This window comes from Oryctolagus cuniculus, chromosome X (assembly GCF_964237555.1).
Source record: "Oryctolagus cuniculus chromosome X, mOryCun1.1, whole genome shotgun sequence".
NCBI lineage: Eukaryota > Metazoa > Chordata > Mammalia > Lagomorpha > Leporidae > Oryctolagus > Oryctolagus cuniculus.
This window is the reverse complement of record NC_091453.1, coordinates 45885354-45905963: the sequence shown is the minus strand read 5'-3', so window position 1 is coordinate 45905963 and position 20610 is coordinate 45885354. Positions and strand designations below refer to the sequence as shown.

The 20610-nt window shown below is 41.1% G+C and overlaps 1 protein-coding gene across 4 annotated transcripts in view; it reads left to right on the top strand.

Annotated features, from left to right (window-relative positions):
• Positions 1–5099: 5099 nt before the first annotated feature.
• The window catches only part of VSIG4 (V-set and immunoglobulin domain containing 4), a 28472-nt gene continuing 12961 nt past the window's right edge, over positions 5100–20610 (top strand). For 2 of the 4 annotated variants that reach the window (XM_008272724.4, XM_002720060.5), the window contains exons 1-3: positions 5111–5297; positions 11677–12033; positions 13728–14009. In XM_008272724.4, coding sequence (XP_008270946.1) covers positions 5243–5297; positions 11677–12033; positions 13728–14009 — 694 coding nt within the window. In that variant the 5' untranslated portion in view covers positions 5111–5242. Of the gene's footprint in view, positions 5298–11676; positions 12034–13727; positions 14010–20610 lie in introns of all 4 variants that reach the window. The other 2 variants (XM_008272723.4, XM_017349982.3) reach the window with 2 other exon arrangements.

Below are 20610 nucleotides of genomic sequence, written 5' to 3'. Positions count from 1 at the left end.
ATAAAAGCCTATGAATCAAGGCATTTTGGCCTAGCTTTCAAGACTCTCCATAATCTGGCCAAGATTTTTCTTTCTCTACCTTTGTACCTATACATCAAGGTACAGTCCAACTAATTTTGTCTTCACTAGAATTATTTTTGCCCTTGACTGCCTCCGGGCTTTGGCTCTTTTTCTGCCATGTACTTGGAATTCATTTCCCATCTTTTTACCTATCCAATGATAAACAAATATCAGATCCCAGCCCATATTCTAGCTCTGCTGGGAAATCCTCCTAGACCCCTGAAGTCCATGGGGTTTACTACAACTTCTAACTTCCATTGCACATGTGAGTTTCTCCCACTGTTTTGGTCTTTAGTATGTGAGGCTTCCTAATGTTTGATTTTAAGCTCATGTGCTTATTTTTTTAGTTTATCATTAGGTTGATTTTTATATGTATGTTTCTCTGTGTATGTATGCTACATCTGTATGTTTAAATGAGTTTTATATGCTTACATGCATGTTATCTTGTACATTCTGCTTGAGTGTATATATGTGTTTCCATGCTTGTTTATGTATGTCTTTGTGTACATCAATGCATATTTGTGTGTCTATGTGTCTATTTTATGTGTCTATGTGGGCTGAGATGACGAAAGTAGGCATGGAGCCACAGTGACCTCAGGTTATTTGGTCTCAAAAGATTTGGGCCATTTTCTGTGCTGCTCACCCACAATCTGTGAATTCTGACCACATACATACCACCATTTCAGGAAGCATTGAATTTGAAGATATGGGAAAAAAAGGTGAACCTCCTGAATTAAAGTAGTTGTCCAGCTATCTCCTTTTTCCTCTTCAACTACACCATCCTTTTGCTGGCTCAGCTCAACTATAGCCTTGGGCCATAAAGAAGAAAAGACAGTCTTTGAAAACAGGCCAACTTGGCTGGGAAATCTCAATTCTGCCATTTACCAGCTATATGACTATGGTCAGGTTCCATGATAACTCTGGACCTCAATTTTCTTAATCAGAACAGGATATACATGTAAGGCAAGGCCTAGAAGTTATGGCCTAGCCTAGAGTAGGATTTCTATAAACAGTAATTTTAGTTATCATGTCTTCTGGGAAGCATTCCTTGATTATTGTGTCCTCACTAAATACTGTCTATGCAACAACTTTTTTAAAAAAGATTTATTTTATTTATTTGAAAGCATTATAGAGAGAAGTAGAGACAGAGAGAGGTCCTTCATCCACTGGCTCACTACCCAGATTGCCGCAACGACTGGAGGTGCACCTATCCGAAGCCAGGAGCCAGGAGCTTCCTCCAAGTTTCCCACATGGGTGCAGATGCCCAAGGACTTGGTCCATCTTCTACTGCTTTCCCAGGCCATAGCAGAGAGCTGGATTGGAAGAGGAGCAGCCGGGACTGGAACCGGCACCCATATGAGATGCCAGCATTCCAGGCTAGGACGATAACCCACTGCACCACAGCGCTGGCCCCAGTATGGAACAACTTTTAAATCTCAGTTATAATTCACCTTGTATTGGAGTGTACGCGTGTGTGCCCTCTGGTACATCCATGATCCATGTTTGTGTGTCTACTTCATCTATACTAAAATAACACTTAGGTCCCATTTCTTTTTTTGTAACTTTTATTTAATGAATATAGATTTCCAAAGTACAGCTTATGGATTACATTGGCTTCCCCCCCGCAATGACTTCCCTCCCACCCGCAACCCTCCCCTTTCCCGCTCTCTCTCCCCTTCCATTCACATCAAGATTCATTTTCGATTCTCTTTATATACAGAAGATCAGTTTAGTATACATCAAGTAAAGATTTCAACAGTTTGCACCCACATAGAAACACAAAGTGAAAAATACTATTTGAGTACTCGTTAGAGCATTAAATCTCAATGTACAGCACATTAAGGACAGAGATCCTACATGAGGAGTAAGTGCACAGTGACTCCTGTTGTTGACTTTACAAATTGACACTCCTGTTTATGGCATCAGTAATCTCCCTATGCTCCAGTCATGAGTTTCCAAGGCTATAGAAGCCTTTTGAATTCACCGACTCTTATCTTATTTAGACAAGGTCATAGTCAAAGTGGAAGTTCTCTCCTCCCTTCAGAGAAAGGTACCTCCTTCTTTGAAGACCTGTTCTTTCCACTGGGATCTCACTCACAGAGATCTTTCATTTAGGTTTTGTTGTTGTTGTTGTTTGTTTTTGTTTGTTTGTTTGTTTGTTTTTCCAGAGTGTCTTGGCTTTCCACGCCTGAAATATTCTCATGGGCTTTTCAGCCGGATCCGAATGCCTTTAGGGCTGATTCTGAGGCCAGAGTGCTGTTTAGGACATCTGCTTAGGTCCCATTTCTAACATTTTTATGTCTCCTTTACAACATCCAGAGAAGGTCTGGAAATAAGAGATCATTAAAGATATGAAGGAAGCAGAAAAGTTTGTACTTAACAGTATAATTTTGGAGACATAATTATGAGTTTGAATCTTGCCTAGGTACCTTTTATAAAGGTAAATTAGTTCACTGTTCTAGGCCTTGTTTTTACGTGTAAAGCCATGTTTTACTCAAGTCATTCAGCAAATAGTTGCTGAGTATTGTATTTTAGGAATTGTAGGCACTGGAGATAGAGCAGTGAACATAATGTGAAAGTTAATTCCTTCATGAGATTTACATTCTAGAGTGGTAAGCAGACAACAAACAGGTGAGCCAGTAAATAAATATGAAGTATGTCAAATAGTGGTAAGGACTCTGAAGAAAAAGAAAAGCAGTGTAAGGGAGTAAAATGATGGGAAAATGCAAAGTGAGGAAAATAATACCTACCTAAAGGGATCTAACAGTGGAATTAAATAATTCATGCAAAGTGCTTAACACACAGTGCCTGGAAGAGTAAAAGAGTTGAAAAACAGCAGCTGTCTTTGCTATAGTTGTTGTTGCATATACAGGGTAGCTTGACTTTAAAAATCTGAGAGGATATAAGCATCAAGCCTATTGATGCTCATGTTGCAGTTTGGGAGCTGAGACTCAGAGAGATTTGACTTGCCCAAGGTCTCAGAATCTCAGAATGAAGTAGACACAGAGCCAGTCTTATCTCCAGGCTTCCTTACTTCCCATGATTTTTTTTTTTTTTTTTTTTGCATCAACAAGCCTACTGAACCCATGGCAAAGCTAGGAATCCTTCCAAGAAAAATACTGCACATCATCTTCAGGAAATTTCTTCAGATCCAGGCAGTACTAACAAGATGCAAAAGGCAGCTGCAAAGGTACACAGTCATCAAGTCAGGCAGAAATTGACACCAGTACAATGGGACATGGGCGTCCAGCTCTTTAACAGGGAAAGCTAAAGAGGGGAGTTGCAGGATGTGAGGGCGATCTGGCTGCGACATCTGTCACCCCTTTGATCGCCAGGGTTGATTCGGCTGATCTGGCTGGCTAGGCGGGTGTCCCCTCCCTCCCTCACCGCTCCATGTGCGTCCCTCCAGAAGCTGCGCGCTCGGTCGAAGAGGACAACCTTCCCCGCTAGAGAACCGGTCTTTGGTCAAGGGTATACGAGTAGCTGCGCTCCCCTGCTATAACCTCCAAACAAGCTCTCAAAGAGGGGAGTTGCAAGGGGAGGTTATGGGTGGGAAAGAGGTAGTTGTGGTAGAGTGTTGATTGGAAAATACAATAGGAAGATTTTCTGAAGTTCAGAGTTGCCTAGGTGAAGACTAAATGGGAAATAAAAGCTAAAACTTCCAATGAGGTGAACAGAATGAAACCAAAAAGCAAGGGACACTCATCCATAGGATATGGGTTCCTCAAGGCAAAGGGGCTTGATAGATTTCTTCTTAACCAGCTCACAGTCCCAAATCATTTGTTTGTTTTTTTTAAACATAGTTGGGGGGGGCGCTGAGGCATACCGGCTAAAGCTATCGCCTGCAGTGCCAGCATCCCATATGGGAGCAGGTTCAAGTCCCAGCTGTTCCACTTCTGATCTAGCTCTCTGCTATGGCCTGGGAAAGCAGTAGAAGATGGCCCAAGTCCTTGAGCCCCTGCACCCACATGGGAGATCCAGAGGAAGCTCCTGGCTCCTGGCTCCTGGCTTCTGATAGCCCCAGCTCTGCCCATTGCAGCCAGTTGGGGAGGGAACCAGCAGATGAAAGACCTCTCTCTCTCTCTCTCTCTGCCTCTCTTTCTCTCTGTGTGTAACTCTGACTTTCAAATAAATAAATAAATCTAAAAAGTTGAATTTAAAAAAATATCCTGTGCCAAACCTAGTGTTACACATCTGAAGAAATTCCAATCACTCTGTTGCCTGTGAATAGGAGGGATTTTTGGGGCAATTGAGCTTTTCTAAGGGGCTTAACATTACTCTCTTGTAGGTTGGTGTGGTGTCTGCATCAACTGACATTCAATGGAAAGTTAAGCTTAATAGAACACACTACCATCAAGTCAATGGGTAGTACACTAGAGGCCATACTTAACTTTCCCTTAAAAAAAAAAGTGAATGTTAGATCCATTATGAAAAGGTATGAGGATGATTCATGAAAATAGATTCTCCCTCACCACCAGGGTTCTGGAGCTACTGGAGAAAGTAATTCAAACATCAAAGAGATTTTCCATATGAGATATAAGGTATACTCCCCCATAGCAACTTTATCCATGGGCTTGCTAATTAATTGTTGTTGTTGTTGTTGTTTTTGATGTGTAGAAAACCCTTTCACACACTAAGCTCTTGTACTGTTGAAACTCACAGGCACTCTACTTCCAACACTGTTCACGTGCGTAAGCTGAGCAGGCAGGAATTAACAGCACAACTGGTGAAAATAGCAAAGACCAACAAAGTTGATCTCTTCTCCCTGGGCTCACCAGAAAGGAAAACACCCTCACACTGGAGAGAGCAGACTCATCCCAAAGGTAATCTCCCAACCTCTGAGTCTTGTGGAGGGGACTCAAAATAAATACAGCCTGTAGGATCAAAGGCCAGAGAGCCCCCATCGGCTCCAGGGAAAGTCCAGTCAATATTCTAGCAGGGGGAGGAATTGCTTCACTCACCCTCAAATCTCCAACCCCTGGCAAGGGGGAAGGGGGAGTTCCCCATGTGACTAGTGCTGAAATAAGGAAGGAAGGGGAATATGTGATGGAACTAGGAGTTCAAGTGAGAAATAGAGTAAAGGAAGGGAAGTGCACAGGCACAGACACTGGCAGCCACCAGGAGTGCAAGATTCTGTGGCAGCAGGAGGCTGGAAGAAAAGTCAGAAGTGGCTCTGACTACAATGGGGATCTTACTGGGTCTGCTGCTGCTGGGTCACCTAACAGTGGTCATCTATGGTAAGGCATTGAGTGGGACCTGGATACCATTACTGGCTCAGGCGAAAGACTGGGGATTGATGGTGAATGCTTACCACAGACAGCCTGTACTGACTAGTATTCTCAGCCAATGTGGCAGGCTCTCTCAGCTTTGGGCAAAAGGGAGGGAAGTAGTTAAAGGTTGCTGAAGAATCTAGGAAGTAATTGGGTAGAAACTTAAGCAAATTTCCTCTTGGAAAACATCTACATGATTTATCTATGGATTTTTGTATCTCAGAGACACCAAATAGATACCCAATGTCACCCTAAGACTGCCTCCATTTGCTCTCTTTTACTTGAAATTTTGCCATTAAATTTAATCTCTCTGACTCCTGGTTTTGGTTCCTTAGAATAGACATTGTCTAAGGCTTAGATGGAACTTTAGAAGTAACCTGTATCATGCTGCGTTATTATGAACACACGTCATCAATATTTATTCACATACTTAAAATGGCTGGGAGCTCATGTAATCAACTCAATGCAAGAGGAGCTCCCATTGTTGGGAATTTCTTATCTTTGTTGAAATTAATCTTTGGGTTCCATCCAAAGACCACAGCCCTATTTCTTGGGGCCACAAAGTGTGTATCTGTTCCATATGCCCTATGACAGCCTTTCAAAAGTCTATGGGGGACCTGCGCTGGCAGGTGGCATGGCAGGTGGAGCCGCTGCCTGCAGTGCCGGCATCCCATATGGGCACCTATCCGAGTCCTGCTGCTCCATTTCCAATCCAGCTTTCTGCTATTGCCTGGGGAAAGAGTAGAAGATGGTCCAGGTCCTTGGGCCCCTGCACCTACATGGGAAGACCCTGAGGATGCTCCTGGCTCCTGGTTTCGGATCTGCACAGCTCCAGCCGTTGCGGCCACTTGAGGGGTGAGCCAGTGGATGGAGGACCTCTCTCTCTCTGCCTCTCCTACTCTCTCTGTGTAACTCTGACTTTCAAATAAATAAATAAATTCCAAAAAAAATTATGGAAAGACACTATGCCCCCTTATTCTTCTCTTCTGCAAGCTAACCAGTCCCAGTTCCTCCAGCTTATCTTCATAAGATTTAGATTCTTACCCTCTTATGGACTAACTCAACTTTCCTCCGGACATAACCCAGTTTATCTGGTTTATTTGTGGGAAACGAATGCTGGACATGTATTGCAGAAGAGACCAACTTTCCTACTGTAGCATTCCCTTGCGTCTTCCACTACCCTCATTTATACCACTGCAAAGTGAGTTGTTTTCTCCAGAAACTGAGCCTGGGTAGTTGTTAAGTGAGACTCAATGTAGGATAAAGAAGTTCTCAGTGCAACCTTGCTTGTTGCATCTCCCTAGAGGGAAAGGCTGGATGGGTGTTAATTTGAAGTCACTTGTGAGGTCATAAATAACCCACTTTCCATAGCTAACCTAGATTAGGATTCCCTAACCTTGAGCTCTGTGATCCATCAAATTCTAGAACCTAGGAGTTACAAAGTACTCTGAATTGAGTCAACCGAGAGGGGAAAGAATTTTTCCTAGACCACAGAGCCTTGTTGGGAGTTAACATTCCTGAAGAATATTGTTCGATAACCACAGTATTTGTATTCTCTACCAGGCTTTAGAGTGTACCTCTACCTTCTCCAACTTGGTTTGAGCTGAGACTTATAGGGGCTTTGAGGAACATTATATAAATGTTAATTTTAAATCCTCTGTGTGTGTGTTTGTGTGTATGAAAAAGAGAGAGAGAGAGAGAGACATGAGAGCACTCACATGTGTCTTGTTCCTTCCCAAGTTTGTGAGCTCCAGCCCTAGAACAAGCCCCCATAGAATTGTATACTATAGATTGTATTGTATACTATAGATGTGATGTTCAGAATATACTGACTGGCCAATAATGCCTTCCCTCTCCCTGGGTCTCAGTGTCCCCAGCCCAGCTATGCAGTAAGAAGATTAACTTTGCTAGTCTAAAAGGAACTTACCAGCTCCCACAACTCTGTAGGAATGGCTTCACTGCTAAAAAGCCCCTAGAAGGGCAGAATGAACTGTCAGTTTCTTCCTGTGGGGCTAAGGCAAATGTTGAAATAATCATAATAAAAAGAAGTCCTAATACGCAAATTTTATGAACATTTGATAAACATCTATTATCTAAGCTAATCCTCTAACCAGGAGGCAACCCACAGCAGAGAGAAAGCAGACATGTGTTGGGGGTGGGGGATGTGCAGGACTTGGGGAATATCACCCTCTCTAAGATTATGGGAAGAGGAAGATGCAGAAAGGGACCCAGAATGTCGCACGTGCACAAAACCAGGACTTTATTTTCTTCTGGACCTTTACACAAGCTCCAGGATTTTGCTTTTCTGAATTCAGGTCCCAAGACCACGATGGGCCCTAGGATTATTCCCTCTTTCACCAACCAAACTCTCCTTCAACAGACCCTTTGACTGAATGTCTATCCCTGGCCTTTGTCCCAAGGGAAACAAATACTTGAAGGAAACACAATCTATCCTTAAGGGGGAAGGGCAAAGCTCTGAGATTCTGTGAAAGACTTTTAAGAAAGGATCTTGAAGATGGGGGCATTTTTTTTTTCATTCTAGAAGCTATCTAGCCCGAGGATGACATCCATGAAACCATGTGAGGTAGGCCCAGGTAAGGGGTTGCTGATTACAACAGTGACTTGTGTTTTAGTAAGCTAAGAAGGTAATAATTTTGTGTAGCATCTGAAATCCTGTAGTCTGGGTCTTCAGGACCACTTTTCTTCCAATGTGTAACTTTGGGCAGGTTTCTTTCTCGCTCTGGGCCTCAGCTTGCCCATATGTGCCATGAAAGAATATGACTAACTGGTTTCTAAAAAGCCTTCCAACTATGCCATTACAGAAGTCTCCAAATCCCATCCTTCCTGATAACCTCAACCCCTGTTGTATCAAGTGGCTTGCCATTTTCTGGTTCTCAGGTATTCATAATGGGCAGAACATTCCCCTAAGAGGTGGGGCTTTCCTGAAATGAATTTTTCCTACTCAACCTTTCAGGAAAGTCAGCATTATTGTGTAATATGGCCAACATTTCACACAGGGTGACAAGCTGATCCTGTTATTATGCCACTGTGTCCTCTCTGGCTGCCCTGCTACCCAGATGGCCTAATAGCCAACTCATAACTCACTAGAGTCTATCTGGTTGGGGAAGGAAGCTCCTAACCTTGTCATGTGATACCTTCTTCGGGTCAGTGTTAAAGCTAACAATGGTCAATTTAAATAACTCTTATTAAATAACTCTTATTAAATAACTCTTATTGAAGACTTGTAAAGGATAGGAAGAATCAAAGCTTATATGAGAAGTTTCCCTTGAGGCATAGGATAAGATCAACACCAATCACCTATTAAATACCAGTTATATGTTATGTGCTTTCACACTTATGAACACATTTATCTGCACAATAACCCTCCATGATGTTTATTACTTTCATTTTATTGATGATGATCTGAAATCCAGATAAGTTTAATAATTTATCGAAAGTAACATAAGTATAGAATAAGGCAGACCTTGGATCCACATGGTATTATTCTAACTACTTCATGAAGCTCTTCACTAGCAGTTTTTCTAGCCTCTCTGAGAACCATGGGGATAGGTGGAAGGTCAATACTATTGTGATTGTTACCTTGGAGATCAAGGAAGCTGAAGTATAGTACAATATCCTCTTTCTTATGATGTCCTGTGACTAACATCCTCTTTCTCCTTATTCTACTGATGAGCCAGGATGAGGAAGAGAAAAGAGCAAGAAGAAGAAAAGGGAAAAGGAGAAGGAAGAAAATAAGAGAGGAGAATGGGTGGAAGGAAGAAGAAGGAAGAAGGGAGGAGGGAAGGAAAAAGTAAACAGAGGTGGGGGAACATACCATTCTAGAAAATTCTGGTTACAAACAGTTACATGTTCCCATTTTGGAATGGAGGAATCAAGCATGACCTACTTTCAGAAGTGACTCAAAATTGTGAAACTGGGACATGTTCTTGACAGACCAATGTGAGCTGTTTGGGAATCTCCTGCACATTTCCAGAGAGTAATTCAGCCAGGTCTTTCAGCTTCCCTTAGGTCAAAGGGAAGACATGCACATGCATAGACAAAAGTACTTCAGATGTTCTCACAGCAAAATAATGCTTTTTTGCCTGGGTGGAGGGAATGTGAGAATGTTTTTCAGAGGAGAGGAGGGAGATTAGAGAGGGCCAGAGAAAGATGAATGGGAAAGATCCCATTAAACCTAGGCTCAGATGGTTTTCATGGGTTTAAGGATGTTATGTTTGGATGTGGCTAAAATATGTGTGGGCATTTGTGCTCATGATGATGGTAAGCTGGATTTTCATGCACATGGGAGCATTAACTTTCAATAGCACAATGACATTCACCACCTGGTAAAAGTTCATCATCAGCTAAAATATGTAGTTAACCTCTGTTTCCAGTATAGTCTGCTACAGAAGACCATCCAGGATTGAAAGGGACTTTAAAGAGTAATGTTGTCCAACACCCAAACAAACTCTAAGGACACTGTCAGATAACTTAGTCCATCCAAAGTCAGCTCTGATTTAATATAAACCTCATTTTTAGGACAAATAAAAATCTTCCCCTCTTGTCTTCCCATTTGTAGGTCTGAGTTTTACTCCCAGCCACGTCTAAAACTCTCCAAAGAGGCGCCGCGGCTCAATAGGCTAATCCTCCACCTAGCGGCGCCAGCACACCGGGTTCTAGTCCCGGTTGGGGCGCCGGATTCTGTCCCAATTGCCCTTCTTCCAATCCAGCTCTCTGCTGTGGTCCGGGAGTGCAGTGGAGGATGGCCCAAGTGCTTGGGCCCTGCACCCCATGGGAGACCAGGAGAAGCACCTGGCTTCTGCCTTCGGATCAGCATGGTGCGCTGGCCACAGCGCGCCAGCCACAGTGGCCATTGGAGGGTGAACCAACGGCAAAGGAAGACCTTTCTCTCTCTCTCTCTCTCTCTCTCTCTCTCTCACTGTCCACTCTGCCTGTCAAAAACAAAACAAACAAACAAAAAAACTCTCCAAAGAGTGTATGGTGGATTGAGCAACGTGGATTTATGTTTATTTATTCTTTTCTATTCAAGACATTTATCTTGGTCAAAATATGCTGTTTATATTCTAAGAGGACCTGGTGAGAGCACAAATCAGAGGCTTGGCTTTAGTATCCCAATTAATAGAAGCCCTTGTACTTGAGAAAACATTCTGGGATCTAGAAAGCATAGCCAAATATCCAATCCAAAATGTGTCATCTTCCATCTGCTTGACTGAATCCTAGGAATCCTGGGCTAAGTAAAAGGCTTTTATTCAGTAAGAGCTCACATTTTGGAAACACCTCTCCTGGGAGAGGCATTAAGACATTGCCTACACACAGTGTCTCACTCTTGGTCCCAACTTTATAAAACACAAAATTCCCAAAATATGAGCTTATGAGTGGAAAATTCTTATGGAGGGCAATGTTGTCTCAATGCCTTTATCTTCTTCCCTCTGGGCTTACCTTCCCGGAACACCAAGGAGCAATCTCCCTTCTCTCCTATCAGCATTCCCACTATACCCAGTACTAGAACTTTATTCAGACCCTTTTCTTCTCCATGCGAAGCATAGACAAAATCTTTTCCCCCTCAGGATGGAATTTTCCAGTTTATCTTTATTGAAAACTAACAGAAATCCAAAGGGAAATAAAAGGAAAAAAGGGGGATAATCAGGAAAAAAAAAAATGTTACCCTCACAAAGTATAGGCTTTAAACATAACAATAGCTAATGGTTTTGTTAAATAGTTTCCATGCTCAGAATTGTGTTTTGCCTGCCTTCTTCCCCACTGAGCCCTTTTGGTGGAGTAAAGGAAATAACAACAAGGTAGAGGGCCTCTTCTTGCTGAGCCCTGAAGCCCCCACATTTTACCAGATACATATTTATACCAATGAAATAGCACAGACCCAATGGCTCAACATGTTTTGCTCCCACTTTTCTTTTGGAAAATGCTAAATGAAAATGCTAAATGAAATGCTAAACAAACTTGCAGAATGTTAAGATTTGGCAAAATCCCTAGAGATCATTCTATCTAAACTCTTCACATTTTAAATAGACAAAAAGGAATCTCCATAGTGAAAGATGACTTATCCAAGTTCACCTCATAGCAAGACAGTGATATGAGAAAGACTTGCAATGCACAAGACTAAATATTAAGGATTGTACTTCTGAGGACCAATTGTTTTTAATGGGAAGAATGCAGAAAACAAAGGAGAACAGTGAATGCAAAGGCTTGATGGAAGAAACGTCGAGGGGTGTTTCTCAGAAGTTTCCTGAGGCCTGCCACTACCACTGAAGCTTCTATGTTAATATGTCATCCACTTTTGATTTCTTCCTGTGTTCTCCCTCTTTAGGCCATCCCATCCTGGAAGCTCCAGAGAGTGTGACAGGGCCATGGAAAGGAGATGTGAATATTCCCTGCACCTATACCCCCCTGCAAGGCTACACCCAAATCTTGATGAAGTGGCTAGTACAACGTGGCTCAGATCCAGTCACCATCTTCCTGCGTGACTCCTCTGGAGACCACATCCAACAAGCAAAGTATCGTGGCCGCCTGCACGTGAACCAAGAGGTTCCAGGAAATGTGTCCCTCCAACTGAATATCCTGGAGATGGATGATCGGAGTCACTACATGTGTGAAGTCAGGTGGAAGACCCCTGATGGCCACCAAGTGGTGAAAGATAAGACCATTGAGCTCCGAGTCCAGAAACGTGAGTCACTGTTGGGGTAGCAAAGCACTGATAAGCAAAGAAGCCATAGGGGACTAGGTTACCCATAGAGTAATCCTAGAAATGCCTTGGAAACCCAGAGACCTTTGTTGTTCTCTACATATGCTCTCTTCAGTTCTGTGCTGATCAGTTTTGTAAAACTTTGCTTTATAACTTTGTCAACCCAATGGTTAAGAATGTTATACTAAACTTAAAAAAAAAAGGAACTAGAACAACGCATGCCAACATTCTTTACATTCTAAACATTTCTGTACAGTGAGAGTTACTTCAAAAAATGGTATTCTACTGTAATTTTAATGATCCGTGACTGCTTTAAAATTTACTGTATATGGCTTAAGTGGTCACTTTCCCATTCAATTATTGTTTATAACCATTGTCTATATTCCCACTAAACTAGGGTCCTTTTTGTTTTTTACTTGTTAAGCTTCTTATTCAGTGAAGTATTAAGCCATTTTTTTTACTGTAACATAAATTTAAAACATGTTATCTCAAAAACTAAAAAACAAAGAAAGGAAGAGGGAAAGGAGGGTGGAAGGAAAAGGGGGCAGGGAGGGCAGGAGGAAGGAAATATCAATATAGTCTTAGAATTGTACCTACAAACCACATTGAATTGTAAAAAACCTAGTTTAATTTTTCTAATTTTTTAAAAAGACTGAAAAGCACTTTATTGACAATAAAAGTGTAAATTGTTTAATTCTTATCTTTTTATATAGTTTTGCTATAACACCATGATTAAAATAGTAAATTTCCCTTTTAAAAAAAAGAGAGATGAACAAGTAGAGTATCTTCAGGATTGTCACTGTATGGAAGAATGTAGAAAGTGTTGTGAAGAGTTCTTGACCTTCAAATTTCTACCTCTTGAAGTGTCCCAGAAATTCTAGCAACCATAGCCTCAAGGACCTCCATGAACTTTGGGTCTTAAAACTCATAGAAATGAATATATCCAATCAGGGTATTGAAAAGTAGACAAATACTTGGTAGTGAAGCCCTGGAGAAGTGGATGCAAGGGTTAACCAAGATAAGATTTGCTGACTTGCAATTTTATAAGGCATGTCCTTGGTATTCCAAATCTGCTGATAATCCAAAAGCTACTTGAGTATAAATAATGGCTTTATTTTTTAAAGATTTATTTATTTTTATTTGAAATTCAGTGTTATAGAGATGGAGAGAGAGACTGAGAGAAAAATCCTCTATCCACTGGTTCACTCTCTAGGTGGCCACAGTGGCCAGGGCCCAGGCCAGGCTAAACCAAGAGCCAGGGCCAACACACTTGGGCCATCTCCGGCTGCTTTCCCAGGCTATTAGCGGGGATCTGAATCAGAAGTGGAGCAGCCAAGACACAAACCAGTGCCAATATGGGGTGCTGGCATTGCAAACAGCTGCTTTTACCCATTATGCCACAATGCTGTCCCTGCCATTATTTTTTAAAATCAGTTGATTTTTAACTCCAGATAATTCCAATCCCAGATACTGAAAAGAAAGTGTCTAATCCATCAAAGAAAGCTATTTTTAATTTGCATTGCCTTTTTTCCTTCATCCCTCCCAAGTCAGGAGCTCCCCCTTTAGTTCCACTTACAGATAAATGCATACCCTTATAACCATCAGGAATAACTTGGCCTTGTGTCACCATAGCCTTATGACTTCTCAGAACCCCCTCTCTTGTCTTCCCTCTGCAGTTTCTGTCTCCAAGCCCACAGTGACAACTGGCAGCAGTTATGGCTTCACGGTGCCCCAGGGAATGAGGATTAGCCTTCAATGCCAGGCTTGGGGTTCGCCCCCCATCAGTTATGTTTGGTACAAGGAACAAGCTAATAACCAGGAACCCATCAAAGTAGCAGTCCTGAGTACCTTACTCTTCAAGCCTGCAATGGTAGCTGACTCGGGCTCCTATTTCTGTACTGCCAAGGGCCGGGTTGGCTCCGAGCAGCGCAGCGACGTTGTGAAGTTTGTGGTCAAAGGTAAGCAACTCCCTCTCCTTGTGAGAATATTAGCAGAGTGCCTTGAATCAGAGATACCTCAAAGCAGAGCACATATGCCAGAGAAGTACTGAGAATGGGGCCCTTGGTAGGCAATGATTGTAAAATCACAAAGAAAAAAATTTTAGGACTGGAAACAACAGCACTAGAGATAGTACTCAGCATATTAAGATGGAAAAGAGACAAGTGATAATATATATCTCATATTGCCAGGTACAAAGTATATGAACCCTACACATACTTTCTCATTGAATCCCCACAACTGTTTCATGGTATAGCTATTGTCATTCCCATTATATAGAAGAAGAAACAGAGTCAGGAAGGGAAATCTAGTCACTCATATAGGTTCACAGCACGAAAGTGCAAATCTAGACTTGCACTCAGATTCCGTGCTCTTTCCACTACCTCTGCTCATTTCTCGTGGTTGAATCTGTATCAGATCCTGGAAACATTTTGGAAGCTAATATTTTGTTCTTTTTGTTTGGTTGTTGGTAGTGGGTTTTTTGTTGTTGTTGTTGTTGGGCTTCTTTTTAAAATTTTATTTAAAGTATACAAGTTTCATGTATCTTGTATATATGCATTTAGTAACATAGTGATACTCCCCACCTCCCTCCCTACTATGCTCACACCCTTCTTCTTCCTCCCTCTTCCTAATTTTTACAAAGATCTATTTTCAGTTTACATTATACTCTTAAGATTAACCCTACACTAAATAAAGAGTTCAACAAATAGTATTAAAAAAAATACTGCTCCTTAACAGTGGAAAAGGACTATTAATAATCATCCAGCCTCAAAATGTCAAATTCGCTCCTATATGTTATATTTTTTATTTGATTGTTGTTTTGCTTATTTAATGAAGTTTGGTTTTGCTTTATGAGATACAGCCCAGATATCTGCATGCTTTCTTATAGTCCCCTTCCTTTCTTCCTAAACTCAAGTTCAAGTTCTGGTTGAATATGGGCTCTGGTTAATTCAGGTCTATTTCTTACAGCACTCCCATAGCTCTACTAACTATACATAGATCCTGACCTATTAGTTTTGAGAGTAGCAAGGGTTTTCTTACCCTGAGTTACATGGACAATGCCCCTGTTTTCTAAGAGTTAACATTCTGGTCAAAAACAAGGAAAGTCGTGATCACAAAGACCAAGAATATGTCTTTCATAAAGAGCAATGTGAACATTTTTGCTTTCTGTGAGTTAGCTCCTGAACCATCTGGACAGATGCTTATTCATAGACAACCAGTCTATTTCTTTTAACCACAGTCAGTTCTTAGTACAATGTCATTAAGCAACGTTCGCCATTACCTCCTACTAACAGATAAGAAAACAGAGGCCCATAAAAGTTACTTTCAGCTTGCCACGCTTCCCTGCTCTCTGAATCATGCTACTGTATCTTGGTTTCCTCTGCCTGCTTCCTTCTCTATCCCAAACTGGTTGTATGACTCTAGCTCCCTCTGTCTCCTCTGCCTTACAGAGTTCTTAAACTTTCACCCACCTTACCCTCTATGTTGTTCTTCAGTGCTGGAATGGCCATAGAGGCCACGCCTTTCCTCCTACTCTTACACTGCTGAGTTCTGCTGACAAGGAAAACAAAACATCACCAATATACATTGTCCCCACTTTAGTTAAATGTTCTGCAATATTCACTGCCTGCCCACCCCCATTCTGTTTGCCAGTCTATTTATTCATGTTTGTCTCATACCTTATAAGAGAACTTCAGAGCAATTCCACATTTTTTCAGGCCTCTAACCCAGCTTCTGGAAGAGGAAGTCACCTCCTTCTCTGAAAAGATCCAGACCCTTTTCAGATATGAATTCTATTAACTTTTCTTCTCTATGAATTCCATCAACTACTCTCCTCTCAGCCTTGATATTTCCCTTACCCATTCCCATATTTCCTCTTGGCACAGAGTAAGACAGCCTTTGCTCCTCTCCACAGCAATCCTTCCTCCTGAACTCAACTTCAGCTACTCCTACTCTCTGCTCTACCCAGCTAAGTCAAACATGCATGTAATATATAGTATAAATATATATACATATACATACACATTTTTTTTTTTTTTGACAGGCAGAGTGGACAGTGAGAGAGAGAGACAGAGAGAGAAAGGTCTTCCTTTGCCGTTGGTTCACCCTCCAATGGCCGCCGCTGCAGCCGGCGCACCGCACTGATCCTGGCAGGAGCCAGGAGCCAGGTGCTTTTCCTGGTCTCCCATGGGGTGCAGGGCCCAAGCACCTGGGCCATCCTCCACTGCACTCCCTGGCCATAGCAGAGAGCTGGCCTGGAAGAGGGGCAACCGGGACAGAATCCGGCGCCCCAACCGGGACTAGAACCCGGTGTGCCGGCGCCGCAAGGTGGAGGATTAGCCTATTGAGCCACGGCGCCAGCCCATATACATACACATCTATAACATATTTATGTTGTTCTTCAAAATATGTCTCTCAGTTTGGCACTTTTTCTCTCCTACAGTCACGACCAACCTTGTAAAGAAGGGAGATTCTACCAGCTGCACCTCCCAATTCTCCACACTATAACATTCTAAACTTCAGCATTGACCTCCAAATCACCAAAAAACAAAATCTTCCATTCACATTCATCCTTCTCAACATCTCTGTAGCAGCTGACCCTGTTGCCCATTCTTTCCTGCTCCAAATTCTTTCAACTATTTCTATCAATGATATCACTCTGTCCTGGTTCTCCTAAGACTTCTTTGTTCTTTCTCAGACTCTTTTGCTGGTTATTTTTTCATTAACTCCTTAATAATAAGAGTTCTCAAAGACTTCATTCATATTCCCCTTTTCATGTATCTCTATAGTGTTGGAGGATTTTACTCAATTCTGCAGCTTCCAATATCAGTTCTAGGCTAATATCTCTCAAACCATAATGTTATCCTTAGTTTCTCTCCTGAGTGCAGATCTCAATGCCTAATTACCTTCTGGACAGCTTCATTTCTAATATCAGCTTCTCTAAAATTGAACTTACCTTTACTCACCAAACCAGCTCCTCAAACATGTTGGAAGACACCATGTTATCTTTTGATTCTTCCCTATCCTTTACTTCATGACCAAATAATAATTAAATTTATCAACTGCTGTAAAATCAAATGACTAAATCAGATCTATTATTAAGTTCATTCATTCTCTTCACATATCCTCATGGTCTAATCATGGTTTTTTTTTCCTGAACAGTTTCAACAGTCTTCTAAATGACTTCCCCATGTCTGTCAATTGTCATCAAACCACTAACTTATCCAGCTCTTATTTAGTGTGTATTTTATGTCACTAGATCATAAAACCCTCACGTACATAATTCTGCCTATTTCATGGATGCTCTCCAGAGTTCAGATAAGTTCTTAGTGCTTAGGAGACACTAAATGAATATTTGTTGAAGAATGAGCTCACTTGGTTAAAACTCTCATTACACAGTGAGAATTATTTTTTCTAAAACTTACACTGAGTAAGTTTTTCTTTATTCATCAAAAACCTTCTATTACTCCCCATGGATCCTCACAAACAAATAGCAAAGCCCAAGCTTTTAGTCTCTTCTTAGTCTACCTAGTATACCTTATCTTCTAATATTTCTCTTCACATTTGAAACATAGCATGATGTTCCTTCTGCCTAAAGAAATTTTATTAACCATTCAGTGACATCTTTTTGTATTGGAAAATACTTCACATACTAAAAAATTCAGCCTTTAAAATTTTTTGTTAATTTATTTTTTATTTATATTAAAGACAGAGAGATATCTTCCAACCACTGGTTCACTACAACAATGTGTGCAACAGCCAGGAATGAACTAAGCTGAATACAGGAGCCTTGAACTCAATCCAGATCTCCCACATGATTGGCAGAGACCCAACCACTTGGAGCATCACCTGCTGCCCTACAGGGTATGCATCAGCAGGAAGCTGGAATCATGAGCTAAACTAACTCTCAAACCCAGGCACTCCAATATGGAATGCTGGCATTCCAAGCAGTGGTATTAATTGTTGAGCAAACACCTGCTCTAAATTCAACATTTTAAGGTATATAATTCAGTAGTTCATATGGTTGATTTATTATCACTATTATCTGGTTCCAGAACATATCAACCAACCCAAAAGGAAACTTCATACCCATTAAGCAGTCACTTCTATCCCTTTGTTCCCCTAATTTCTAGAAAACACTAATTTGTATTCTGTCCTTCCTCATTTACCTATTCTGAATATTTCATATAATTTTGAATCATACAGTATGTGACCTCTTATGTCTCTTCTCTTTCACTGAAAATAATGTTTTCAAGGTTTATCCATGCTGTAGCATATATCAGTGCTCCATCATTTTTATTAGTAAATAATTTTCCATTACATGGATACACTACACTATTTATCCATTCTTTATTAAATGAGCACTTGGGTTGCACTGACATTTTGGCCATTATGGATAAAAAAAAACTGCTATGAAAAATGATATAAAATGTTTGTTTGGACATGTTTGTAGTCCCCTTAGCTATATGACTAAGATGAGAATTTTCAGGTCATATAGTAACTCTGTGTTTAACTATTTGAGGATCAGTTAAACTTTTTCCAAAAGTTTAAACAATTTTACCTTCCCACCAACAATATATGAGAGTTGATGTCATATCTAAGGGTCTATTGACAAACCAAGCTCATGAACAATTACTCCTACATTTTCCTTTAAGAGTTTTATAGTTTTATTTATTTATTTATTTATTTGGCAGGTAGAGCTACAGACAGTGAGAGAGAGGGACAGAGAGAAAGGTCTTCCTTCCGTTGGTTCACTCCCCAAATGGCCACAACGGCCGGAGCTGCACCGATCCAAAGCCAGGAGCCAGGTGCTTCTTCCTGGTCTCCCACGTGGGGTGCAGGGGCCCAAGCACTTGGGCCATCCTCTACTGCTAACCCAGGCCATAGCGGAGAGCTGGACTGGAAGAGGAGCAACCGGGACTAGAACCGGCGCCCGTATGGGATGCCGGCACCACAGGCAGAGGATTAACCTAGTGCACCACAGCACCAGCCCCGATAGTTTTAGTTCTTATGTTTAGGTCTTTGACATATTTTGAGTTAATATTGCTATATGGTGTGAGACAGGGGCCAAATTTCACTCTTCCATGTGACTATCCAGTTTTCTCTGCACCATTAGCTGAAGGGACTATGCTTTCCCATTGAACGGTCATGGTGAGGCAGCATTGTTGAAAATCGGTGACCAGTAATATATTGGTTTAATTCTGGACTTAGTTGGTTAAACGGGCTTCTATATATTACGTTTTTTCAATTTTTAATTTATGTTTCATTTTATTTGGAAGTTATAGAGATAGAGAGAGATCTTCCATTCAATTGTTTGTACCCTAAATACCCACAACAGCCGGAGCTGGGCGAGCCTGAAGCCAGGAGTCTAGAACTCCATCTGGGGCTCCCACTTGGTTGTCAGGGACAAACCTAATTGAGCCATCATATGAGGCCTTGGGGGCTATGCATACCACAAAGCTGGATCAGAGGCAGAGTAGCCAGAACTTGTACTAGGCATTCTTATATGGAACATGGACATCCCAAGTAGCCACATAACTGCTGTACCAAGTGCCCACCCCTGAATCGTTTAATGTTAGTGGAATTGTTTTCTTAATAGCAGTTTTGTCTTATAAATTGATAATGTATAGAAATACTACTGATAATTTTATATCCATCTTGTGCACTTGTTGAACACATTTATTGACAAATTTTTAAGACTGTTCCATATATGGTCATGCCATCTAAAACTAGAGATAATTTCGCTTCTTCCTTCCTAATCCAGATCATTTTTATTTCTTTTGTTGTTGTTGTTGTTGGCATAATCCAGGTTAATACGTTTAGCAAATGGTGAATAAACATGGCTAGAGGATAGCCTTCTCTTATTCCCGATCTTATAGAAAACATATTTAGTCTTTCACCAAGGAATTTGATACTACTTGTGGTCTTTTTATAGATACTGTTTAACAAAGTGACAAGGTCCTATTTCTAATTGTTAAATGTTTTAAATGTAAGGGTGTTAGATTGTGTCAAATCCCCCTCTGTGCCTATTGAGATTTTGGTGTTCATTTTTTCTCTATATTTTATTAATAAAATATTGACTCATTTTGTATGTTGATACAATCTTACTATCTTGGGATAAATCAAATTTGGCCAAGCTGTATAATCCTTTCAATATACTGCTGGATGTGGTATGCTAGAAATTTAAAAAGATTTTTTGTGTATATATATATACATAGATAGAGATATGGATATAGATATAGATACACATATATATATATATATCCACAAGGGAAATTTTTTTAAAAGATTTATTTATTTTCTTTTTTATTCTTTATTTGAATAAAAATACAAAGAGAAGGAGAGGCAGAGAGAGATAGAGAGTGAGAGTGAGAGAGAGAGAGAGAGAGAGGTCTTCCATCTGCTAGTTTACTCCCCAAATGGCTGCAACAGCTAGAGCTGTGCCAATCTGAAGCCAGGAGCCAAGAGCTTCTTCCAGTTCTCCCATGCGGGTGCAGGGGCCCAAGGACTTGCGCCATCTTCCACTGTTTTCTCAGGCCATAGCAGAGAGCTGGATTAGAA